This window comes from Plectropomus leopardus, chromosome 21 (genome assembly GCF_026936395.1).
Source record: "Plectropomus leopardus strain MGB_pleo_1.0 chromosome 21, ASM2693639v1, whole genome shotgun sequence".
NCBI lineage: Eukaryota > Metazoa > Chordata > Actinopteri > Perciformes > Serranidae > Plectropomus > Plectropomus leopardus.
Genome location: NC_142196.1, coordinates 19,905,900 through 19,932,924, shown reverse-complemented (window position 1 = coordinate 19,932,924; position 27,025 = coordinate 19,905,900). Strand labels below are relative to the sequence as shown.

The following is a 27,025-nucleotide window of genomic DNA, read 5'->3' as shown; positions in this document are numbered from 1 at the left end:
CATAAAACACATTCTTGCCTGCACACATAGTATTCACTAATGTGTATTTTTTTATCTCTCTTTTTTTACTGCCTTTATTTTGAAATATTATTATATATGTGTGTGTGTGTGTGTGTGTGTGTGTGTATGTGTGTATATGGCTTTCTTTTTTATTTTTTCTTCTTTCATTTTTTTCCCTGTACACGTAGAATTATCTAATGTGTATTGTTCGTCTCTCTCTCTGTCTTTCTCTTTTTAAAAAAAATTTAATTTCAACGTTTTTTTTTTAAATAAAACTAAAATTTCCAAAACTTTAATCTCAATCTTAAACGTTCCAGGAGGACCTCTACGTCACATCCGCCGTTTCCCTCCGGAAGTACAGTTAATTTTTATTCACAGGGAAAAAAACAGCTGTTGTTGAGAAAGAAAACATCAAAGTGAGTTTCATTGCCGGATGTCTCGGCTTTATCTTTTCGCAGACATCAGTGCAGTGCGGTGTGCTCTCTCCGCCGCCTGCTCTGTGTGTCCGCCTGCTGTTTTTACGGACTTGATCAGCGAGTCTTGTGTCGCTCATTTGTTGCGAGTTGGCTGCTGCTGCTAACGTTAGCTCACATCACTGTGGACTTCAGGTTAGCAACACTAGCCGCCGCTAGCTAGCTAACTGACCGTTTCTGACTGTCTGCACAACTCCTGCTGACAACTATCTCTGTTTACTGTCAGATAAGCAGTCAGATAATGTCTGTAGATGGTGCACAAGTGAGTAAATGTAGATCGGACATTGTGTGACTCGCTCGCCACCTAGTTTAACTGCGATTTATCACTGTTTGTGTTCATCGTTAGCCTTGCTGTTTGTTAGGAGAACCGGGTAACAGTTAATGCATTTGGAAATTTTTTTGCGTTAATACAAATTTAACACTAGTGGTGATTTACTTATTGAATATGGACACAGATCGTTTTTGTGTATCTTCACTTTTTCACATTTCTCTCATTTTATGCACCTAAAATGAAAAGAGAAACTGCAGGATGCCTGGAAAAATGTGCTTATTCAGGGTTATTCCATTACATAGTAATTTTAGGGTAAAACTGCAAATTGTCTGTTGTCCTTGCTTCATCATGCTCACTGTAATATTTATTTTTGTCCCATGTTTTTAACAGAATGCCAGCTCCAAAGAGAGGATCATCTCCTCATGATCCTCAGCCCAAGATGAGGAAGTTGGATGAGGACGGGGATTCTCTGCCGTCCAAAACTGCACCAGCTACCAATAATAACTCCCTTAAAACAGGAAATACGCAAGATAACACAGCAGCTCCACGGACTAAGATAAAACTGTCTGCTTCAGTTGAAGGGGGGAATAAACCAGCCAATTCATCCAAACAGAGTTCCCCTCCAAAAGACTCCAGCAGAACCATTTCTGACCCACCTGTCAAAAAAGCCAAGCTCCTGAAAGCCACAAGTGCCTCCTGCGGAGAAGCTCCCTCACAGAAAGCTAACTCCAAAGCCTCCCTGAAGCGGGCAGCCTCCACAGAGTCTGAGGATGAGTTGAGTAGTGATGAAAGTAAGACTGACCTCTTCAGAGAGAGGGATGATGGCGACAAGGCCCGCTGCATCAGAAAATATTCAAATAAAGTGAAAGCTAAGCGCAAGGCTGAAGAATTGACGTCTGACCCACAGGAGATTAGCCAAGGGTCGCCGTCCGCAGCTGGAGACCCCGTTCAGATGGACCACAATTACGGCAGATTTTCAGATTCAAGTGTGGAGGCTGATCAGGATGAGAGAAAAGAATCTGCACAGTCGGAAGGACAGAGACGAGACGTTTCAGTTAATGCAGCACAAGCAGAGTCAAAGGAAACTTTAGTTTCTATACGAGAGAGTGCAAACGCGAGTGTTGAGTCTGCAGCTGATGAAAGTAAACATGAGGAATTTAAAAATGTGGACAGCAGAAAGCTCATAGATAATGAAGCACGAGAGTCATGTAGAGAAATATTAGATTCTGTCACTGCAGCTGCTGCAGGGTCGCCTTGCATTGTATCCGAAAATGAAAAGAAGGACGTTGCCATCGAAAGCCAAAAGGATGATAATGAAAAACTTGTGACATCAGAGCAAACATTATATTCTGGTGCTGAAGAGGCAAATCCTGGCTGTGAAGGTGAAGCACAGGTGGAAGAAAGGACGGTTTGCAAAAGTCAGACAGATGTGAGCAGTGGAACAGAAACAGCGGAGGCTGCAGAGTCTGTTTCTGAGGAGGTAAAGCTGGATGTGACTTTTAAAAGTAAGGAAGGAGAGCATAAAGTGCAGGAAGTGTTCGAAGCAGCCAGTGTCTCTGCAGACCTCAGTGATGTAGAAGATAAAGCACTGTCAAATGCAACAAACTCTGCTCCACAAAAAGTCCTGGTAGGAGGTAGTAATCCAGAGACTGAGGAAACTCTAACAAAGTCCAGTCCAGAGACTCAAACAGACCTCAGTGTCAAAATTCAAGTCACTTTCAAAGAGGAGACAAAATCTGAGGATCGAGTGAGCCATGAAGTGCCACTTACCATCTCCAACTCATGTGACGGCGTGAGCAAAATAGACAGAAAGTCTGAAGAAAAGCTCGAAGAAAGGAAGGGAGTGGAGTTTGTGTCGACGCAGACTGCTGCTGGTCCTCGGTCTTTTGCTGAGCTACAGCTGAACCAGGAGGCGATGGACAAGACGACTGACAGCTGTACCGAAATGCTTACACCAGATTGTGAGGTTGTTCCTGAGCAAAGTGAGGTGCTTTCCGATTATGTCACAGTCTCAGAGGGTGGGATAGACGTGGAGACTGGAATAACATCAGAGAAGACTGACTCAGCACCAAAAGAGGATAAACAAAACCCCGGGGACCACAAAGGTGATGAACACACTACAGAAATACCTGTTAAAGTCAAAGAAGATGCAAGTGAAGAAAAAGAGATCAACTCTGATCTCGCCACTTCAACAACCGAGCAGGAGATTTCTAATCAAGTGGAATTACAAAACCAAAAGAGCCTGGATGTCAGTGAACGTGCCACAGACATATCAACAGATCATGTGATTAATTCTAAAATAATGGAAAATGAAGAAAACTTTGGACCTGAAAGACAAACTACAATGACATTGGAGATTTCTAATCCTGCATTTACAGTGGAAGTACAAAGCCAGGAGAAGCCGGCAGAAAGTGAGCGCACCGTTGACCTGTCTGATGAAGCACACGAACTTCCAAATTGTCCGAGCACGAAACATGAAGGCAGCATTGATGCTGAGAATCAAATGAAAATGGACATGCAGACTGCAACAACATCAGGGGAAAGTTTTAATGTTGCTTCTACAGTGAAAATACAAAGCCAGGAAGTCAGTGAACCAACCACGGACATATCTTCTAAACTTCACGATGATCATACGGTTGAAAATATGGAAAATGGAAACAAGTTGGACTTTGAATCTCAGTCTGTACATGAGAGTCAAATCGAAATGGAAATTCAGGCTACATCAACACCAGAGGTTTCAAATCCAGCTGCTTTAGTGGAAATGCAGAAACACCAAATAGAAGTGGACATGCAGACTACAACATCGGAGGAGATATCTAATGGTGCACCCACAGTTCAAATACAGTGTCAGAATAGACTAACTGAAGTGCAAATGGAGACTGTAGCGACAGTAGAGATCTCAAACACGGCACCTACACTAGAAACACAACCCCAGAGGAGCCAAGAAGTCATTGAACCTGCAGCAGACGTATCCGAGAAAGTTCAAGAAGGTCTAATGATTGAGTCTCCTGAGAGTAATGGGAACGACAACAAGGTTATCACAGAGTGTGTCAGTGCAGCTGAGAGTCAAAGAGAAATGGATTTGCAGACAACACCAGAGGAGGCTTCTGATCTGACAACTACAGTAGACACACAAATCCAGAGAGGCCAGGAGGTCGGTGAACTCACTACAGACACTGAAGTACTAAAAGATTTTATTGTTGGCAACGCTGAGAGTGAAGGGGACAAGGTTATCGCCGAATGTGTGGACGCTACCGAGATCCAAACACAAATGGATGCCCAAACACCAGAGGAGATTTCTAATCCTCCATCTACAGTGGAAATACAAAGCGGGGAGGCCAGTGAACTCGACACAGAAGTTCAAAAAGATCAAATGACTGAAAGTTGTGAGAGTGAAGAAAATGAAGACAAAGTTGCTGCTGAATGTGTTGATGTTGCAGAGGTTAAAATAAATATGGAAACTCCTGCAGAACAAGAGGAGATTTCTGAAAACCATGGGATGGAAGAAGTCAATGAACCCGCCACAGCCTTATCAAATGAAACTCCCAAACCTCTTCCTATGGTGGACAGTAGGTATAATGAATACATGCAGACGGAGCCCAGTGCTGGGGAGATCCAAGGGGATATGAATGTAATAAGTGGATCAATAGGAAGGGTAGATTCTGCTTTAGAAGAGGAAACAGGGAGGCAAGCGATTAATGAGGTCAAAGAAGAGGCCGCAGTCATTTCCTCTGATAAATCTGGCAATATTGAAGGACAAGGAGAAGGAACTGGAAGCAGTGAACTAATAGTTTTTGTTTGTGGGCAACCAGATGATGCTGATTTTGTAATCCAGGCATCAGCAGAACAGATTAAGACGGATAATCAGCCAGAGGTTCATGAAAACCAGATAGTGTATGAGCCCATCAGTAGTCCAGAGAGTATTGATGAAAGAGACATTCCTACAGTATCAGAAAACCATGAAGGTTTGTCTTTACTGGACATACAGAGCGCCCAGCAGATGGCGAGAGATTCGTCTACAATTGAAGAAAATAACCAACAGCTTGAAAATGAGGAAAGCGTAAAACAAATTTCAGTTTCGGGAAGCCAAGACGTTGAAATGGAAGCTGTCAGAGTGCCAGAGAGTTGTCTCCCTGCACAGTTGGAGCACATGAATGTGGACGTGAAGCAAGTTGCAGTGATCAGCTCCAGCGATGACATCAGCACGCCAGATGGCCTCTCAGAAGATGCAACAGAAAAAAGTGAAACTAATGGGTATCCAGACTGCGTCAGTGCCACAGAGTTTTCTGAGCAGGTGCAGGAGGACGTCAGAGTTCAGGAGGTCACAGACGTCACAGTGACAACAACTACGGCCGCAACTATAGTCGAAATACCAGACAGCACATCTGAGGAGTTTGTGATCTTAGAGCCAGTCCCTGACAGTGAAATTCACTTTGATATTGTCACTCAAGCAGCGGCTGAATCAGGTTTGTCAGCCTCGCTTTCAGAGCAGGTGAATCCAGACAGTGCTTTGGTAGGCGCAGAGGAAAATCAAAGGATTTTAAACGGTTCCCAACAAACTGTCTTCCCTGAGGCAGAAGTGCAGCAATGTCAAACAACTGATGAGATCAAAGTGACGAATTCAAGTGAGGTATTAAATCAGGAGATCATGCTGGGGAAGGAAGCTTCACCTGAGGAAGGCGTTGAAGATATTCAAAATTCTGACCACAGCCAGCAACCGTCATCTGACATGATGGAAGTTAATACTTCAGAGATCTCTCATCCTCACATCACAAATGAAGACTGTAATGCAGGGGTGATAGCTAACGCTGAGGCTAATCTGGACCTACAAGAAGTGCAGATTCTGGAGGATATAGAGATCGGACGTGAGATCGTAGTAGCGGAGGAAGAAAACGATGAAGATAGTGACATTATGATAATAGAAAAACCCCAGGAGACAACTGAGGCAACCCCTTCTAAGAAGTCTGAGCAAAAGGTTGAAGAGGAAAGTAAAGAAAACACTTGTGGGACCAGCTTGAAGCAAAACAGCTCAGCTGAAAAGACTGAGGAGGATAAAAAGGAACAGGAGCCAGAAAAACCCAAGAAACAAGAGATGAACACGCAGGCCAGAACCAAAGCTCGGCTGGCAGCTCTGGCAGAGCAAAAAGCTGCAGCTTCTAAAAGGACAGCCAACAGACAGCAGCTGAACCTGTTAGCTTTGTGTCAGGAGATCGCGGAGGACATCGCCACAGACAGCATGCTGTTGAAGAGGATAGAAGAAGAAAAACAAGCAGCAGCAGCAGCGGCAGCAGCGGCGGCGGCAGCAGCGGCGGCGGCAGCAGCGGCAGCGGCTGCAGGAGCAAAGAGTGAAGGAAACAATAAGGAAATTCCACCTGTTAACATGCAGGAGGCAGACGCTGGTAATGTTGCGACTCCTGCTGGGCCAGAAGGGAGCTCGGCGTCGGCGACCCCTGCTGAGGATGCACCTACAGCCCAGCCTCCGTCAAATGATTCAGCCGAGGCAAAGCCTGCTGCAGAGCCTCCAAAGAGGCGTTTCTTCGTCACACAGATTTCAGTGCCACTGAAGGCTCATGAGAAAAAGAAGCTAACTAGATATCAAAGATTAAGGCAGGTGGAGCTGCAGAGAGAGAAAATGTCTTGGGCACGTGTGAAGAAACTTAAGTCAGACCAAGCAAATCAGATGTTCTCGGACTTAGATTGGCAGACACCGATGTCCTCATTCTCAGTGACTCCTGTGACCACAGCCTCTCCACCTGCACCATCCAAAACACCTCTCCCAAGTCCTGCTCCAGCTAGTAAGCCCGCTACACCCAAGGCAGAAGCTTCTAAGATTGACACTCCGAAAGCTGAACCCAGTAAGACTGAACCCACTAAAACAGAAACCTCCAAAACAGAACCCACAAAACCTGAACCTGCGAAAGCTGAAGCCTCCAAAACTGAGACTCCTAATGCTGGAACCCGTAAATCTACAAGGCAAACTAAGGCTCAAGCTCCAAAAGAAACTCCTGCTCCGGGGCCTGCACCAAAAGTGACCAGATCAGCAGCCAAGAGGACCCTCCCAGCAGTACCCCCGCCCATGCCCAATGGACTTAATGCTCAAAAACCGAAGCCTGTTGAGTACAAGCCATACAGACCCAGGCCCAAGTATTCCTTTGATGACTTTGAGTTAGATGATGACCCATTACCAGTGGCTCCAACAAAACCTGGTCCTCAGTCGACGCCCACACAGCCGACACGACCTAACACTCAGCCACAATCTAAACCCGCAGTTCAGTCAAAACCCACAGTTTCGTCACATCTCGCCAACCAGGCAAAACTCAAAGCTCATACCACACCTGCTGGACAGATTTCAGGTCAGTCGAAGCCAACCGTTGCTGCTGCAGCTCAGTTGAAGCCGGCAGGTCCTACAGCGCCACAGTTAAAGCCTGTTGCAACAACACCCCAGTCAAAGGCCACAGCTACAGCTTCTCCGAAAGCAGTTCCTCCAGCTAGACCTCAAATGAAGTCTCCTGTTTCGACAACACCTCAGTCAAAAGCCGTTTCAGCTGCAGCCCAGTTCAAGCCCACTGCTGCTGCTGCTGCCTCACCTCAGTTAAAGCCTGCTGGTGGTGGAAGTACAGCTCAACTCAAGCTGTCGACGGCATCTGAGACAAAGCCTGCTGCTGCTGCTCCGAAGGCCGGTTCAGTGCCTCAGAAAACCTCAAATCCACCGTCATCGGAAGACAGCAAATGCAAGGTAACTCAGTCGTACTATAGTAGTCATACTCTATATACTATATAGTCATACTCATTTTTGGCTCTTTTTTTTACGTAGGATACAGCTGATCCCACCCACTCTGTTCTCTCTGAGGACAGCTCCAAAGTGTCTGATGACACACACAAGTGTGAAGAAAAGCCTGCAGGTGTGCATTTATTTGCAGTTTGCATGATTTATTCAAACATCTGTCATGTTTTGTCACATTACTTAATACAGTCGAGGAAAAAAACATCCTACTATGTTTACATTATCATATTAATGATCAAGGAGAATGCAGATTTGTTGATGTGTCACAGTTGTTATTATATGACAACGCAGAGCTGAAAGAGTTATTGTTTTTGATTTACAAACATTTACAAGTGTATAAGGCTCTTACCTTTTTTTACAGTCACTGATGCTGATCCTTCTCCGGAGAATCAGACCGAAACACTCAAGACAGCTGACAAGACATCGGAAAAACCTGAAAAGTAAGAAGTTTCTTTCAAGTAATTTGACATGTTTTTCCTCATAGCAACAGGGATCTGATGTAATGTGATGTGTGTTTGTATCACAGTGGAGAAGCGAAGCCACAGGATGGCAGGGCTCCGCTTTCTGAGGCTTGTCTGCAAAAAGAAGTGAAGAAACTAAAGGAGACTGACAAAGACAGCACCCAAACCATTATTGTGAGCATCAAACCGATTAATATAGATACATTTTTAATTATGGTAGAGAAATTGTAGAAGTTTAAAAAAAAAAAAAATATCGAAACAATTCTTTGATTAAAAAAATGTTATAAAATTACAATGTTTTCTGTCTAGAATTGCAGGACGTTATTTGATGTATGGAGTGATGTGTTGTTTTCTTTTTCTCTTAGGATGCAGGACAGAAGCATTTTGGAGCAGTGGCCTGCAATGTGTGCGGGATGCTCTACTCTGCTGCCAACCCTGAAGATGAATCCCAGCATTTACTCTTCCACAACCAGTTCGTCAGCGCTGTCAAATATGTGGTGAGAGGAAGTTTCCTTAAATTACACATCTTATTATTTGTCTTCCCTTCTGTCTCATAATATTGACTCATCGGGGAATACAAAGATGCATCCATGCACAGCGTTCTTTTCCGAAAATACGCTGAGTGAGTATCACACCAAGTGTGTTGAGGAAATTTGCATTTACAAGATAACTAATGACAGGAAAGAATTGCAAGTGTGTGGCAGATACTGCAGGTATAAGTGTGACTCAGTATCAGCTATGGAGAACTTTTTATTGATTTTATAATGAAGTATTCATGTTTTCAGTGTGTAGGATATAGGAAATTACTGTATTTATCAAATGAAGATTACGAATGCATTATCAGGACGATGAAAACACTGATAGTTTGCACCCCTGTTCTCCCCTCTTTTTTTCAGGGATGGAAAAAAGAGAGGATTCTGGGAGAGTATCCTGATGGCAAGATCATTCTAGTCCTGCCAGATGATCCCAAATATGCTCTGAAGAAGGTATAGTTTGTTTACAGTGGATTATATGCATGATGGCATGATGCTGCAGGCATGATGCTGCAGGCATGATGCTGCAGGCATGATGCTGCAGGCATGATGCTGCAGGTGCTACAAGAGGTGTTATTGCATAGCATAACTCTTCAAAAGTATATCACTATCACCTCCAGAAATCCCACATAAGTGGCAGCTCCCATTATTTCTCACATATTTCTTTCCATTATTGCTCACATTACACGACTTCATCGCCTTCCATTGAAAAAAAAAACAACCTAGTGCAGTGGCTGCAATAAAAAAAAAAGCTGCTAATGTTATTGCAACAGGAGAAGTCACATAATCACTCAGTGGAAACGCAGTCACCTCGCAATTGTGTTGTTGTGTGTTGACATTTTTGAGAATATTGCTTAAGTTTTACGCAAATCTGTAATGGAAAAAAGCCTATTGTTACTATGTGTTTCTCAGGTGGAGGAGATCAGGGAGATGGTGGACAATGACCTCGGCTTCCAGCAGGTGGAGACCAAGTGTCCCTCTAAGACCAAAACCTTCCTCTTCATCACCAACGACAAGAAAGTGGGTGGATGCCTTATTGCCGAGCACATACAAGAGGTAAAAAACTGCAGTCTTCGGGAAACATTTCCATGTTTATTATGTAAAAAATCAAGAACAACAAACAGCAGTAGTTTAAGTATACTGAGCATATTGGCATATTGAATGCTCGCAGGGATACAGGGTGATTGAGGAGCCGATACCGGAGGGTTCAGAGGGAGAAAAGTTGATGTTTGAGCGCCAGAGAGCTTGGTGCTGCTCCACAACACCGGAGCCGGCCATCTGCGGGATCAGCCGAATCTGGGTCGTCAACATGATGAGACGCCAGGGCATCGCCTCACGCATGCTCGAATGCCTCAGGTCAGTGCGTCCTCAAAACCACGAGATTTGATTTTATATCACCTCAAAACAAATGGCCATAATTAAAACTCGTTTTGTTTTGCTTGCACAGGAACAACTTCATATACGGTTCATACCTGAGCAAAGACGAGATCGCTTTCTCCGACCCCACTCCTGATGGAAAACTCTTTGCCACGCATTATTTTGGCACCTCTCAGTTTTTGGTTTATAACTTTGTGAGTGCAACACGCTCGGCCCCGCCCAAAACTGACGCAGTATGACAGTAACAATGGATTAAACAGAGACGCCCACTGGCCAACAGGACGCATCATCACAAAGTGGTCATGCAGATTCTGTATGTGCAAAACAATTTTTAAAAAAACAACTGTAAATTACTCCTTGAAGAGGACACACATTGGTTTAAATCTCAGGATGAAAACAACATAGTGTTGTTGAAAAATGTTATTAATTCACCCTTTAATCCCTCCCTGAATAGTATTTTGAAAAAAAAAGTATTTTCGTTATACATTTTTAACAATTGGTTTTATTAGAAGTTTACATGCATGACCCGACAGCAATAGGAAACAAAGAGCATTTCATTGTTTTTTTTAATTCCTTAGAAGCGTAAGGCTGCATTAAATGAAATGATTATTTTAGAGTTTTGTCCTCATTTTGTTGAAAGGGGTAGATTTTTTTGAAATGGAGATTTATGGAGTGTTTATCCTTTAACAGTGTATTACGTACAGTAGATGTCAGTCAGCACGCTCCAGGCTGCTTCTCCAAACTGGGGACGCTCCGACTGCCATCTACTGTTTGTAACTGACTTTAAATAAGTACTCTATACAGCCCCACTTCAAAAAGTGCAAACTGTCCCTTTAAGTGTTTCTAACTTACACAATGTAGTAAACTGAGTGTACATTGAGGAGTTTTCATGTTCATCTCTTCACAGTTAAAAGTGATGCCGCCGTCGTCTCAAGTTGCGGTTTAGGCCGCATCGATAAAAGGTCACAATTTCTATCGGGCGGTTAAAAATCAGTCCCCCGGACTTCACCGTCATGTTTTATTGTAACATTTCAAAGTAGATGATTTAAGCGGAGGGACTCATATCAACGATCTGGTTGAAGAGACGTGGGTTGGAACTGTAGCTTGGGCATTAACTGTGTGCTCTGATTTTCGGAGGTCACCTTGCCTGATAGTTTTCCAAGCTGAGCCATAAACTGTTCACCATTTAGCAGGGCATTGTAGCCTTTACTGTATGAGTGACGTTTTCTAATTTCACAGAGGCTGTCTATTGCTTTGTTTGTGCCTGAATGAATAACGTGTGACTTACGATTTGTTTTTGTTTTTTTATGGCTTTTTATTGATTTAGCGTAGAGTATCATCCTCCTATTCCTTAGTAACAACAAATTAAAATGTATATCAAATTATCATGTAGACTTATGCATACTATAACAACACTTCTAATGGATGAGCAAGGTCTTGAGGCTCAGGTATTAAAATGGTATTTGAGTGATGGTAAATGTCATCCGGGTTCTGCCTTTATGAGTGCAAACAGGAATATCTGCTCAGTGATCAACGCGAGGGGTTTAGACGAACCTCTGCCCCTCTCAACACAGATTTACAGCATCATCGTACTCCATCCCTTATTTTCTTCTTCCTTCTCGTTAAAGCTTTTAGAAAGATGTGTCGTGTAAGAAAAAGAAATTTGATTTATACGAAGCTGTTATGTAAATATTTATTTAAATAATAAACGATTTAAAACATTTTTGCTTTCTTGGTTTTCGTGGAAAAAACTGCAGGTGAGTGTGCTACTGTTCTCATATCTCCTATTGACCCTCTTCAGTCTTACATTGTTGTATTGATCACTAATGCCATCTAGTGGGCGTTGTTGTAAACTGATATTTAAGGTGACACTGCGAGTGAAAACTCATGTGCTGGTCAGTTTTTAGATTTTAACTATTTTCTTTTCTTAACACGTCTTCTTTCAGAATATTGGAAAGAAAAAGTCCAAAATACTCATTAAGGTGTATTATTTTAGTTCAGATTTTATTCCTAAAAAAAAATTATAATAATATTAAAAAATAAAATAACAATATTATTTTTAAGTTTTTTTTTTCTCAGATTGACCCAAAAATCTCCACTTCAGTAGCACTTACTTACACCAAACTTCCTACTTTGTTTCTGTCTACTGAACAAAAATATAAACACAATACTTCACAATGCACTTTTCAATGCACTTGATATATTTCTTTTAAGGTTTGGTTGCAATTTTTTAAAATGCAAAATTAGCACATTTTAGTGCGGCTGTGTATTGCGACTAACCCATGATTGCGTCGCCTGTGTAGTAATGCTGTTTAATCAGCATCCTGATTCGCCACACCTGTCAGGTTGAGGGAGCTTGGAAAAGGAGAAGTGCTGTGCCTTTTTTTTATGTGATTCAAATTTGAGATAAATGTGCCTATTGAGTGCATACATTTTTTTTAGAGCTTAAATTTAAACCTGAAGGAGCAAGAACTTTAAAAAAGTGTTGTTTTTAATTGTTCATTGTATATTCTAAATGTTTTACAGCAGCGTTTATTTGTATGCATTCATTGACAGATTTATAAAACACTGTATTCCTGAAAACGTGTATTTTCTGATGAGTGAAGTGATAAAAAAGAGATACTGTGTTTACAAAATCAAACAAGAATTTTGAACCTGGTTTTATCTGATGTTTTGCTGTTAATTTGCTGTTATTGATGCCATATATACACACATGCTTGAGATAAGTCCTAAATGTGGGAACTGTCTGTCTCTCATGTTTTCTCTTTTTAGTTGCAGATGTAAACACTCCCCTCTTAGTGCATTCCTCGACACTCCTGTCACAACACGGGCCAGCTCGATGGCAACTTCTGAGAAACAAAACAACCTTAGAACAACATGGATACTTCCTCAGGCCGAGAGTGAGAAAACAGAGGTCTCCGCTGCTCCTCCTCGGAGATCTGATACTGATCAGCAGGAGAAAACAATCCCAGCTGAGCTTCCTAAGGTATCTTTAACACCACGGTCCCCTTGGCCTTTTGACTTTCACTGACACTGGGATCATCTTCGTCACCTGATTTTCCCTGAATCAAGGTTAACTTACATTAAACTAAAACCTAAAACTAGGTGTGAAAAAACACAGTGATTAAGTGAAATAAAAATAGAAACTAAATTTACGCTTTAGTCCTCATCAGTATGGTCAAATTTGTATATTAAACAATCCAGAGGAGGCATTTGTGCATGTTTTTTTTATGACTAGGACATCTACATAATTACGAATCAATGTTATAACTATTTCTTAAATTACTACAAACTATCCGAATAACATTTTTTTTTAAAAATTAAAACTAAACTGACACAAGCAAAACCTCTCTGGAAATTAACAGAAACTAAAATGAATAATAATAATAATAATATAAATAAAAATAAAAAATAATTTAAAAAAATAATACAAAACTATGATAATGCTACACATAGTATGTTTAATCCAATCTCTAATGCACAGAAATTTAACTTGATTTAATTTGGAAAAAAAGTTCAGAGAAAACCCAACATTTGTAAACACACACTTTTATTCTCACACATCAATTTAAAGAGACAAAATTGTCACAGCTGCCACATTGAAACCATAAAACAATTTATCCTAATTATGAAGTTCAGGATATCATAAACATATCAAACTATATTTAGTGAAAATCAATAGTCTTATTTACACTTTAGACAACCAATTTACATAACAACATTAAATCAAACATCAGTATTTAGTGACTTTCTACAATCTGCACACGACTTGTGTTGATTTTTTTTAGCACGATTTTGACCTGAACTTCATCCCAAACCGTGAGCTGCGACCACAAACTGACCTGCTCACTCAGTGTGTTGGGGATTGGCCCTGTAGCCTGACATCTGTGGGGACTTGATCTGTTTTAAGAGTTTTAAAACGAGATTACAGTAATGCTCTGGGTACTTGATCTGTTGACAGGCAACCTATAAGAAGATAAGAGCTGCTCTGGAGTGTGCGTGGCAAATACACAATCACGATGTAACGAAAAACATTCACAAACTTCACATCAAACAAGAAACCGACAAGCTCATAACGTACATGGTAAAATATGAAGGTTGAATAAAGGTTAATCCATTGGCTCGGTAGTTGGCTCAAATAAGTTGACATATGATTGTGTATTATACCAAGACTATGGCAACATCAAAGTGTAGGCACCAAAGACAAGCAATGTACTTTCATTTAGATGAAAAAGTCCTTGTCTTGATTGTGTATTAAAAAGCTAAAATGTCCTCAGAGGATGGGACAATTCTGCCCACAAAAATCATACAGTATGTCCAACATATCTGGCTCCTGAAGCCTCCTGCTCATAACACCCTGACCTTTTTTGGGCTGCACAACTACAGCCTCACCATCAGGCGGAGGCTCTACCAGCGGGTGCACTTTGTTATCCATCATCTTAAAGTCAGTAACACCAACACCGGGCAGCGTGCCGTTCCTCTCTGCCCATGTCTTGGTGTCCTCTGAATTGTCCTTTGTATCCACGATACTGTCACCATTCACACTGCTCTTGCTAACAGTGCTCAGGTCGTCCTGACATGGATCTGAGTCACCACTAGTGTTGGGCAATGAAAAGTAGGTGCACTTCCTTGAAAATGTCGACCTCTTGTCTTCCTGTTCAGACTTTGTGCTGAAAAGGGAATACGGGGTGTCCTCTGTGTCCTTACACATTTCTTCGCATTGAGGAGAGTTTGTGAAGTTTTTGTTTATTCCAACTGGATCTGAAGCAGACTTTCTGATCAGAGTGTTTTCTCTAAGGAGCCATTGCTCTTGATCAATAGGGATGCTGTCTCCAGGCCTGACTTGTGAATTAAAAGCAATGCAACGTGCTGCTTCACTTAAGGTGTCCAGTGCATTAGTGGAATTGAAGTAAGACATCTCAGACATTGCTTTGGACCGGGCTATGTGAAAGGGAGAGAAAATGCTTGAGTGATCATTCTTTTTCTGTTTTGGCGCAGATGGGGGCCTTTCAATCACTTCGTCATCAGGATCTTTCTTGCCATAAAGTCTTTCAATTGTTCTCCTTACAAAGCCTTTACTGATGGATTTACGTGCTGAGTCATCTTCGCCGCTGGACAACTCACTTGATGTCTGAGACTGATAACCGCCACTTGTTGAGGTCTGTGCTCTTACCACAGATCTTTTCGGGCTTGGGAGACGTCCATGTCCGTGCTGGATATCTGTGGTGGTCTTTGCCAGGAACATTTCCCTGATGGATTTGACCCTGTTGCCTTCAGGCTCTGTGGTTATCACACTGCTGGAATCGTAGCTGAAAGATAACGACGACTGAGGAGCAGAGCGGCTGCAGGGAACCGACTGAGATGTTGGCGATTCAGATGGTAAATCATCAACATCAGACTCAAGAGGGGCATTTCTTTGTGAGGAACGTCTGATGGCGGGACTTTCTGTTGTCTTCTGGGATTCAGCAGCTTGCTTTTCCAGAAGAATTACTCTTTCGGCGACAGATTGGGTTATTTCTTCAGGGTGATGTGTGAGTTTTTCCACCTCCTTTTCACATTTTGTATCTTCAGACTGTGTTGCTGGTGCAGGAGCTTCCTGATAATCTGCACAGTTTTCCTCTATATATCTCTCCATATTGACATGTTCCTCCTCTGAGCTGAACTCCTTTTCATCGTAGCTTAACTCTTCTTCGTTTGAGCTGTTGATGTGCTCATCTTCAACCTTTGGTAGCTGTAGTTCTACATGCTCATCACAAGTGCTGTGGTCATTCCCGCTATCCTCCTCTGTATTCACTAAACTGTCAGACTTTATCAAGCTGTCTTTTTTGGTAGATGAATCCTTATTTTCTATCAAATTGCCTAGATCCCCCTCTACAGGACTTCTTTTGTGGTAGTCCTCGTCGTCTGAGCTAACCTTGTCTTCCTCTGGTTCCTCTATCAAAGCATTTAACCCTCTACATGTTTGTGTCTGTTCCCTGTGATCCAGAGGATCATCATGGTGTTCTTCCTCCTCTTCCTCCAAGCCAGATGAACTTTCCTCAATGATAACCTTTAGTTCTTTACACTCAACCTGAGGCTGCTCTTCCTCTGAAGATCGCTCATCTACATCTGAGTTACATGTGCTTTCATCAACACTGACATTCAATCCCATAGATCCTCCCTGACACTCAAGTTCTGGCTCCTCTGACAAAGACTTGTTTTGATTATCTGGGCTAGACATACTTTCCCTCCCTCTTAAATTCATTTCTGCATAGTAATCAGAGCTTGGCTGCTTCTCCTTTTCATCCTCAGAGTGACATTCAGGGACAGACAAGCCGTCACTTTCACTCCTCTCCTGTTGTACCTCCTCCCATTCAACTTCTAGTTCCTCCTCTGAACTGCGTTGCTCACCTGACTCTGAGCTAGTTAAACTTTGCTCACAGGTCACGTTCTGCTCTAAATCTTTAGTGGCACTTGACATGTTCTGTCCTTCCTCATCTGAACTGGACTCATTTTTAGGAGTAAGCTCATTCTCAGGGATGCTCTCCTCATCGTGCATCAGAAGCTGATTACCTTCCTCCACCTTGGAGGTACAACTGTCCTGTTCAAGACCTTTCTTGCTGTTGACTACTCCATTCATGCTAACCTTTTCTTGGCTTAAATCGCCATCATCATGGCCTTGCTGCCTGTTGTCTTTTTCAGACAATACTGTCTTATAAGGCTGCTGTTGTTCAAGTATCTGTCCAACAAAAGGTTCAGCCTTTGGACATTTCTGCCCATAAAGGCTATCCTTGCCTTTGGAGTCTTTAGTTAAGCTACAGGTGCTGGATTGTTTTGGTTGGTCAATATCTGTGAATTTTTTAATCATGGAGCTCACATTAACATTAACTTTGTCATCTTGAGTATCCTCCCTGACATTAACAGGATCTTCTGTTGCGACATTGGACACATGACTGTAATCTTTTGCTTCCTCTTTTTCGATAATCCTTGCAGACACAGTTTCTTCAACGTTATTATCACTTTTCACTGAAAGGGAGGCCAATTCCTCCTTGAGCTCCTCAGGTATGTCAAGGCTACTCATGATCTCATCAATGAAATCTTCATCAGTGTTACAGTCTTTTTCATCTCGATCCTCATCCACGACTTCCTGCTCTGAATCATTCGGTGTTGAGCTGCGACTCTTGCTTTTTTCACTGAGTTCCTGAAAGCCTTTCCAACTTTGCAGGAGCTGCTTGGAAGCCGATTTCTGTAAACTGGACAAACTGGCTGTTAACTTTTGAGAATCCTCCATGCTGGCAATTTCTCTGAGAGAGTCGATCATTTTTAAAGCTTCAGCACAGCTGACGTTGTTTGCATTCAGCTCATTTATATTCAGGTTAGTCATGCCTTCTTTTAGGGTCATGACGGACAAGAAAGCAAGCAGAGCTTTAGATGATGAGCCGAACGTGGAGGCCACATGAGAGGAGAAGTCCGGCAGGCTGTTTGACCTTTCCAGACATGATGGACGTTTATTCTGTGTGATTTGTCTAATTGACTTTATTGAATAGCAAATCTTATCAAGTACAGGTTTTATATTTGGCTGATTTGTGATGTTTAATGGCTGTGGCGTTATTTGAGTTGCTGCTTTCTCTTTATCTGCTGTTAAAAGGTCACCTGTTACCTTATCCTCATCATTCTGATCAGCTTCCAATGGCATGAGAGGGATACAAGTTTCTGTTTTGTCCAGTTCGGTTGCTGGTTTTATTGCCTGTGGCATTTGGTGACGCTTTCTTAGGGATGGTGTTTTCCTTTGTGTCTTATTTGTGGGCTCTGATGCATCATCTGAGGAGAGATTTCTGGACAGCACCTTCCCACTTGACTTGTGTCTGACAGGTGGTGAAACCACGTCCAAAGACTGGGAATATGGAGACAATCTTTTTTGCAATTTAGGTTTATAGAGCTTTCTTTCAGTGGAGGGGCTAGCATCTGGTGTCGCCTGTCTTCGTATTCCAATATTTGGCGATGTAGTTTTCTCTTGAGTTTGGTTATGCAATGATAATTTTGGAGAGTTATGAGGAAGTTCAGAAGAGACCATCTTGGTTTGTGATTTTCTCTCCAGAGATGGACTGCTTGTCAGTTCTTTAAAGTGTTTAGGCAATGATGCTTCTTTCTGAGTTAAAACATTTGTTTTTTCACTTTTTGTCTCTTTATATGGGTGTCCACTTGGTGTTGGAGCCTCACTTGATAAAATACTGGCTGGTGATATTCTCTCTTCAGTTGTTAAACTAGCCGGGGATGGAGAGCATGACAGACTACTTTTCAAATCTAACCTATTATTTGATTGTTGTGTCTCTTCTTGTGGGGTTTCACTCGATTGCTGCGTCCCTGATGAACAGTTGCCGTTTGGCAGCACATTATTACCCTCTATGTTGATGGGTTTAGATGTCTCTGAAGTGGCATCGCTACATAAAGTGTATTTATCCAGACAAGCCTTTCTGAGAGACATCTCCCTGTCAAAAGATTTATTACTGACCAAAGGGGCCCTTTTAATGGATGGAGTTCTTTGTAATGGAGCTTCTCTCGGCGTGGAAGGAATGTCAGTCTGAATTGATGTTGTCGTTTGCATTGTATGGTCTGTAGGTGATACAGCCTTGTCAGATGTAGGACTGATGGATAATGGATGATTATCTGACATTTGACTGCTCAGTGATGAAAGCCTGTATAGTGGGCTGCTGGCCACTGAGGATGCATCCGTCACGCCATCTTCAGTGTTTGATAGCTCTGTATATTCAGCAGGTGGTGGTGGTGATGGCAGGTCCATGGAAAGCATATGGGAAGGTGTTGCTTCTGGAATTGAGATTTTGATTGGACTTTCTGTTGGTGCAATAATTTCAGAGCAGTTATGATCCGAGAGAGGCGTAATCTCTTGAATATTATTCTGAGCCAAACTACTGTTGTTTTCTATCCTTGTGGTGTTCGTGTGACTTTCTACACCTTGCTGATTGACTGTTGTTTTCTCAATCGGTGAACTTGATGATTTATTTTCAAACGACTGGATTCTTTGCTTAACTGAACCTCTTCGCTCAGTATTAGCCAGTAAATCAGGTTTAAGAGTTTGTGTTTTTGATATCTCCTCCAAACACTTTACCCTCTCTGCCACTATCAAGCCATTCTTATTTTCAGACTCCCCACATGTGCCGTTTTCTGTCTGTGATTCAAATTTTTTACTCTCCTCATTTGGTTGGGCTGTGGTGTTAAGATGGGCCTTCTCCAGCCAGTTTTCCACATATTCATTAGTAACAGAGCTGGAGGAGTTAAAAGCAGGCAGTGACATGCTTTCCCTGACATCATAGGACCCGTTTACATTATTTTTCTCCTGATGCATTGATGTCTGCCGTGTCAGTATTCCCCGTGGTTGGGTTACTTCATTGGGGTCAACGTTTAGGACGCTTTGTTCATAAGAAACAGTTTCACTTGTAGTTTCTTCTAGTGCTGATGTTGTGTGTGGTTCTTTGAGATCACCCCCATCTTTATTTTGCATCGGTCCCTTTTTAAGCTTCATGCTTTTAACTGATTTTGATTTACTCCCGTAAATTTTTTTAATGAAGCCAGCGCTGGAGAAGGTTTTCACTTTCTTACTTTTCTCTGTTGTGCCTGCAGAATTTTCTTTTAGTCTTTTCGCTGGTGACATAAGCCGATATACACGTTTGTTCATCACTTTGTGTTTTGGGGACACCCTCTTATCTTTATTGACCTCTCTTTGTTGGGGCTTTGGCTTTGGGACTTGTTGCTGAGCATTTGTTATTTGACTCCTCAGTGAAGGCGAGGTTAAATCAGATGTTACGGACATGCTCTCAGCTCTCCAGATGCTAACTGACTCAGAAGCTGTCGATGGCCTCCAGGGCTGGGGTTCGAAGTCATTATTAGAAGAGAGCTGTCCAGTTTCTGAAGTAGCTGGCCTGCAGAAAGGAATCCCAGAAGTAGTCTGTGCACAAACGTTTGCAAAGAAGTTCTCCTGGCAGGTCTGCTGTTCATATACATGTAAGACAGTTTCAGTGACCTCATCTCCACTGGATTCAATCTGAAGGATTTCTGCTGATTTGAACATTGACACATTTCTGCTGTTTACATTGTTGACATCGACAGAGCCAAGTCTTCTAGGTTTGGGCACAGGTCTACTCTGTTTGACCATGCAGTACTGCTCCGTCATGGCTCCATTTTCTGTCTGCTCTCTGTAGGAGTAAGAACCAATCATACCTTCCCGAATCCCCTCTGCCGTCACTGATTTGATGCTCTCAACTGAGGTTTGCTTTTTCCTAATTTGCTTGTGCCCTGGTGTAGGAGCTCTCGTAGGAGACACCACCTCCATCTGTGTTTTTATATCATCCTCTTCATTAACACCCTCACTGAAAGCTCCATTGCTCAGCGATGGTGGATCCTTGTCATTGTTATCCTGAGTTTTGTCCCCGTTGACAGAGTCAATGGAGGCAGCAGGACTTTGTAAATGCAGTGAATTCGATTTAAGTGAGCTGATCTCCTGCTCTGCCTCAGCCTCCGGTAAACTGGCCATATTAAGCTGATTGGCCACGCTTGAGCGTGACAGAGTGGTCGTCCAGTGGATTGTTTCCTCTTCCTTGATTGTCAGCCGCACCTTCATCTCCACTGTCATGCTACCATCTTGATTCACTCGGAAGGACTTCTCAATGTCGTCATCTGCGGGCAGCAAGCTTTCCTGCTCTTCAGATCCAATGCCAAGGCAGGTGTCTGGTGTTTCTGGTACTGATTCCGGCATTCGACCTGACTCCAGTTCGGCAGAGTGACTGGGTAGGTCGCATGAACTTCCTGCGATGGAGCTCTGGATCCGATTCACGATGTACCTCTCCGATGAGGGGGAGAAATTTCTTGACTTTGAAGTGTACGACAGGGGTTTCCTTTTGCCTTTTTAGTTAATCAAAAGAGCCCAATAGGTAAAAAATAAAAATAAAAATTAATGTTGATAAAGTGAAGCATATATGTCCAAAGATGTCAGGCAAGGTGGTTTGAAGAGGAAACCCGGGAAGCATGAAAAGAGGACAAAGAGAGAGAGACAAAAGAAAAGTTAGAGACATACTAGAACTATTCACAGCTCATGAAGAACAATAGCCGGCAGCCACATAGACAGTGTATGTAGGTCATCCATGGTATTATGCATAATATCATCGCCTCAGCACTTTCACAATCTTCATCCCATGAGAGCAGGTAGATTACTGCAGGCACACTGTATATGTCCATCAATGAGATGTTAAACTAAATAAAACAAAATGGAGACACAGCCATAAACCAACCAACAAGCAAACACATGCTTATGTAATCTTACGTTTTAATCTTCTGTTTCCCGTTCGTTTGGTAGACAGGATTGTTGGAACTGGAGATTTCTGTGCATAGTAGTTTGCATGCTTGAACGGCTCCCTGCCTGCAGCCACTACAGTCCCAGAGCACAGTATCAGGCCTGGAAGACCATCCACCTGCAGCAGACAGAAACATTTGTCACTCTAATGGCATTTGACCAAGTTAGCACAATAGAAAAGCCTTAAGTCTATATGTATTCTAGGGAGTGATGTAACTGCAAAGTAAATGCATGTAAATTTAGGACAAGTTTGAATTAAATGAATTATTTGTTAAAAAAGCACCATGCTAATACCAGCAGGCTTTGAATTTACAATAGCTCCTTGACCTAAAGCCTTTCAGGGCAGTATCCCAGAATGCCTTTCTGCGTATTAGGGTGAGTTGGTAAAGAGGATTAAAACTTTCTCTCCTCATGTGACGCTTATTTACAGGCTAGGTTCAAGCCAGTCCTCTATGGAGCACTAATGATGCTTCCAAAACCTAAAAAGTATATATTTGCAATGTATTTGAACAGGTTAATTTTAGAGGAATTATTTCTTTAAGGTCTAAATGATAATATTTTGCACTCTGCATATCTGCTCAAGTATAGTCTTAAAGATATTGTTTCCGACATTCAGAGCATTACTACAGTAGCAAACAACTCTTTGCTATGCTCAGATATATTGAAGAAATTGCCCGCAGACGTATAATGGTAGTTGATGAGGTGGGCGTACTAAGTATATATCTTAGACTTAGACACGTTTATTTATCCCACTTGTGGGAAATTAACTTGTCACAGCAGCCGTGTATACAGAAAAAAAATATATAAAAATATCAATATATACAAAATATAAAATATACAAGAGTGCAAAAATAGGCATGTATCAAGAAGAAGAAAAAATGTACAGGTTGTAAATACAAAAGTCAGAGAAGACATGTGCAGAGATGCAACTTTTGATTGATTGTTGATTACTAAGCAGGAAGTTGATTTACTCTTTTATGTATTGCAGTGTCTTTTTGGCACGTTATTTGGCATTCTGTAAACAGCCAGAACAAAAAGTTGGGAACATCCCTTATACCTGAGTATACCCTCCACGACACCCGTGGCATCTTGAGCAGAGAATGATGTCACACTACTTCTCTGTGTCGGCGGTTACTGATGAAAACAGCAATGGTATTGTTGAAAAAGCGTAACGCCCACCCTTGTGTTTCCACCTCTGGTTAACAGCGTTACCTTTGTCCACAGTGTTGCCATTATAAGAACTGTTCACACTGTTAGCACCATTAGTTTATAGTCAACCACTGCCATGTTAACAACTGTACAACCTCTGAATCATAGATAAGCTCTGAATGTCGTATAGCTACCTTACGGTGACAGTCTTGCAAGATAAGGCTGTACTTTAGTGTGCCTCTAAATTGAGATTGGTCCTAAACAACTTTGTCATTCGGACTGTTAATCTGTACAACAGGCTTTCAGTTTTCTTGCTTTTGTGTTTTTTTTTTGGTATATTTCCATGCACATCTTTGGGTCTAAATCTCTGAATCTTTGCACAACCTCTAGAATATAATCGTGCACAGTCCTGCCTGTCTTTTATTTTAAACAGTAGATTGTACATATTTTAGTATTTTTTAATATTTTGTTGCAGTTTTTTTCCATTTTATATTTATGCTTCTTATGTGAACACATGGTGCTTTTTAAGTAAATTGTCAATCTACAGTTAATCTTTGTTTTTTCCTTAGATAGTCATTGTTTTGTATGTGTTGTGAGGAGGACACTCACACGTCTACCATCAGCTGTGTGTAATTTCACCACACGGAACTGGATCAGCTCTGAAATATATTCCAGGATGGACTCAAATGTTGGTGTAGTCCTCTTGTTTAGCACCACAGTGTGTTTTACATTGGGTTCGCCATTGCAAAAAACCAATAGCCTCTTTGGGGTGCGCACAAGCACCGGCTCCTGCTTGTGTAAGTTCTTGCCAGGGAACATTCTGCCCTGCTGCACTGTCCGACGACGGGAACTGGCCGGCCTGGCATGGTACCAAGGCGGCAGCTTCTTCCTGGCCAGTGCCAGGTTGATTGGTTTTACTTTCCGGCTGTCAGAGCAGATGTAGGATTTGCCATCCTCCAGTTCATCCAAAGTGTAGACTGCGTGAACGCCCCGGGGGGTGGTGATGTTCCTTACCCCAAACGGCAGGGGAACCTTTTTAGAGAGACTATCCAGGAGCGCATCGAATGTTTTAAAGGTGCGGTTGTTGATGACCATCCGCAGGCCACTGAACTGAGGATCTCCACTCTTGTAGAAGCAGACCCTCTTTGATAGAATAGGGTCGATGACACTTGGGTGGCGTAGGGTGCCAACAGTGTGTGCGCTCCCAGATGACTGGACAGGGAGGGCCCTCCGAAACCCTGCCTCATTCATCATTGGTGATCAGCTGAAAGGAGAAAAGAGAAGGACCATTCATTTAGTAGAAGCATAAAGGTTTTCTGTTTTTTTTTTCACTTCTCAGTTGAGGATTTTTTTTTTTCTGGTTACTTAGTAGAATAAACACTTTCTCACTCCAACTCGTCAAATACAGACATTGTACAGCTAATATATGAAGCTCCAGGTACCTTTCCAGAATCAGTCTTGGAAGCTCAGGGACGGCGTGTCATGTTATCTTTGTTACATGCATCGTTTCTTCTCAAAATGCACTAAGAACGTAGATAAAAAAAACTTCCATTTTTGGTTTAGGCAACAAAAGCATGCGGTTAGATTTAGAAAAAAAAAAAAGATTAGGTTGTTGCAAAGGTAATGTAACCTCACGTTGCATATGTCACTAGCGTAGTATGTTAAAGCATGCGCACTATGTTTAGGCTGTTCCCATAAACTGTTTATATATTTTTCTACAAAACGTAATGCACCCAAATTTGTACATCTACCATGTATTTTAAAAGGCCATGATCACATGACGCTGATCGCTGATAGGCATAAACAGAGAAGCAGTCTCAAGTGGTCTTGTAAAGATGCAGGTTGGGGTTGTGGGTGGGTCACAAAAATCCAAACTTTTTCCCTTGGAAATGCTTGTTTGGGACCTTGTGGACTTGAGTTAACTTTGGGTCACTTTAAGGTACCTTATCAACATGTTTCTTTTCCCAAACCTAACCATAATAATTTTACTTTTCTAAACCTAATCTCCATTGATAATGTAACTGTAGGTGAAGGATGTAACACAATTCATAGATGAGGAGCTCCATAATATCTTAAGTTGCATCTACACATATGACATTACACATTTTTACCATAAACAATAATCTTAACATATGTATCGTCCATTTGTTTCGTCCAGTTTCCAGTCCTGCAGTAATATATATTCATGAGAAGAATAAAACGCTGTATGGAAAGATTGCAATCATAAAATCTGTCAGAAGAGACATCTGCTCATGGACTCTCTACAACTGGGTCAACACAAATGTAACACCACAAATTAAATAATTTGTGGTGTGTTTAACAGCTGATGTGCATGTAAACAGCTGAATGACGTCTTGCAAGCATATGTTGTTTACTTCCTAGCACTGTGGCCATCAGGTAAATGACCTGACATTTTGGAAACCTGCCACGTGAATGGCATGTTCAATTAATTCATTACCTGAGTTTTAACAACAGTTAAAACAGTGTTTGACAGATTACTCTCTTTTACCAGAATTTCTATTATCATAATTATTAGGATACTGGAATAATTTGATAACCACATTCTAGGAAATTGGTTTTAATGTAGAAAATGTATATATATGTATGTATGTATGTATGTATATGTATATGTGTGTGTATATGTATATATATATGTACCTATTTTAAAGGTTAAAAAAAATGCATATGATCTAACAAAAAACCCAGGTTGTATCACATAACTAACTAATGTATCAAAACATTTTTTCAATATTGAATTACTAAATTATTGTGCAATTTACATGAAAATGCAGTGATTAATTGCAAAACATTTTTATAAAACTGATTTCATCAAAAGAGATAAACAAAAATTAAATGATAAATAAAATTGTGATATTTAATTTAAAAAGTTGCTAAATGATAATTTAGATGTATTCATATTAGTAATAAGTGTCATTTGTGACAGCAGCAGAATTAGTTTTACTTGTTAACAGACCAAATTAAGATTTTAAATTTTCATTTTCAGTGAGAAATATTTGTATATTTGTTGGTAACAAAATTAAAACAAAGCAGGATCTGGTTCAGTTGTATGGTCATGACAGTTCTATTGCTCCAAGTGTGCAAAATGGATAAACAAGCAAATAAATACACTAAAATTTTAGGATTTCCAAAGTAAACTCACCTACATCAGCATCATGAAATTCTCAACCGATCCATGAAATGTTATTCCGTGCTCTACATGATGCTTGCTGTTGAACTGACTGCACAGCAACCGTTTATTTCTGGAGACACCATCCCGGTTAATTTGCTTAATCTTTGCGCAAAGTTAATCTCTGCTGCAAGTGCATTGCTTTGAAATCCTCTTCAGAAAGGTGTGTCACACAGATGCACGTATAAAGCTGTCATAGCAGGGCAAAGAGGTGGACTAACACAGAGATTGATCCGTTATACTGTTAAACAGGCCTGAAACACATCTGTGTAGAAGTTTATTCTTGGGAATATATTGTTAATGGGTTTGTTTGTTTTTTGCTAAACCAAAACAATTTTGAAAACAAAAATTCCCCCAAATTCACTCTTACAATTACAAACACGTGGAAATAAAACAAACAAGTTTAGTTTAAGTGTAATTTAGACCACTTGCATTAGTATAACAGAGCGCATATTAATGTTTTTGTACTTCTGTTCCACTCTTATTTAAGACATGGAGCCTCAGAGGATAACGCTGCACCTGCAGAAGATTATATGAACTAAAAGGAGAGCAGGGTTTTCTCCACCAGTGACAGCAGATGGCAAATTGGTGTCCGGTTGTAATATTCGTGCAGGGTCGTAATCTCATTGAGCACCTCTTAAGATAATAAGGATTAAGGAGCTCTCCATTCCCAGGACCCTCAGAGAAGAGCACTTGTTCTGAATGAGAGGAACATTCACCTTAATACCTTTAAATAATTTGAAATAAGATTAATTAATTAGTTTGTATTTGACCCTGTGTGATTTGTACAGTACATGTTACTATAAAATAGACATGATTTTTATTTTATTTTATTTTATTTTATTTTATTTTATTTTATTTTATTTTATTTTATTTTATTTTATTTTATTTTATTTTATTTTATTTTATTTTATTTTATTTTATTTTATTTTATAGATTCATTTGCTGTTTTAACTGTTTTTAACAAGTCTCATGAAAATAATGATTTTCTTTTCTTTTGCTTGTTGGGGGTTTTTTGTGTGTGTGTATGAAATTGTGCTTCTATATGACATCTAAGAGCTGTAGAGCTGTGTTCACATAAGAAGCATGTAGAAAAAATGTGCAAAGAGTGCAAAACATTTGCAGGTCTGTGCTAGGGAGTTGAAGTGGTTTGTTTGCAATGACTTCACCCGCTGGCAGTTGGCTTCATGTGTGTTCAATCAAGCCTTGATGACTGACTGAGTGCACCTGTGGAGTAACCTATATATAAAAGGTGACTCATCATCATGCATGCTTCAGTTTGCACTGAGGAAATTCCAGCATGGACCGAAATGTTTGCACTTCAGTATTTTTTTCACAGTCTATACAGCCCCAAGATGTAAATGGAAGCATTTAAAAGCCACCATTGCTGCACTTTACTTTCTCCCTGATAACTTTGCAGAAATCTGAACAAAACAGTCTGACTTG

The 27,025-nt window shown here is 41.1% G+C and overlaps 2 protein-coding genes across 5 annotated transcripts; one reads left to right on the top strand and one right to left on the bottom strand.

Moving 5' to 3' along the window:
• The first annotated feature begins 323 nt into the window (after positions 1-323).
• On the top strand, positions 324-11,621 carry LOC121960473 (uncharacterized). 2 transcript variants are annotated; one of them, XM_088072077.1, is made up of 10 exons: positions 324-416; positions 1,135-7,480; positions 7,559-7,646; positions 7,890-7,968; positions 8,055-8,163; positions 8,355-8,486; positions 8,886-8,975; positions 9,435-9,578; positions 9,694-9,878; positions 9,970-11,621. In XM_088072077.1, exons 2-10 carry the CDS (start codon positions 1,136-1,138, stop codon positions 10,136-10,138), a joined length of 7,341 nt encoding a protein of 2,446 aa, XP_087928203.1. In that variant the 5' UTR covers positions 324-416; position 1,135; the 3' UTR covers positions 10,139-11,621. The 2 variants fall into 2 exon arrangements, with proteins under 2 accessions (XP_087928203.1, XP_042366120.2); XM_042510186.2 differs by lacking the exon at positions 324-416 and adding an exon at positions 458-608.
• A 1,789-nt stretch (positions 11,622-13,410) lies between these two features.
• On the bottom strand, positions 13,411-25,707 carry LOC148186055 (uncharacterized). Of its 3 annotated transcripts, none has more exons than XM_088072101.1 (4): positions 25,553-25,707; positions 23,002-23,656; positions 21,214-21,361; positions 13,411-20,795 (listed from the first exon to the last, which is right to left on the bottom strand). In XM_088072101.1, exons 2-4 carry the CDS (start codon positions 23,644-23,646, stop codon positions 14,173-14,175), a joined length of 7,416 nt encoding a protein of 2,471 aa, XP_087928227.1. In that variant the 5' UTR covers positions 23,647-23,656; positions 25,553-25,707; the 3' UTR covers positions 13,411-14,172. The 3 variants fall into 3 exon arrangements, with proteins under 3 accessions (XP_087928227.1, XP_087928228.1, XP_087928229.1); XM_088072102.1 differs by having other exon boundaries at positions 25,557-25,657; XM_088072103.1 differs by lacking the exon at positions 25,553-25,707 and adding an exon at positions 23,835-23,850.
• Positions 25,708-27,025: the final 1,318 nt, after the last annotated feature.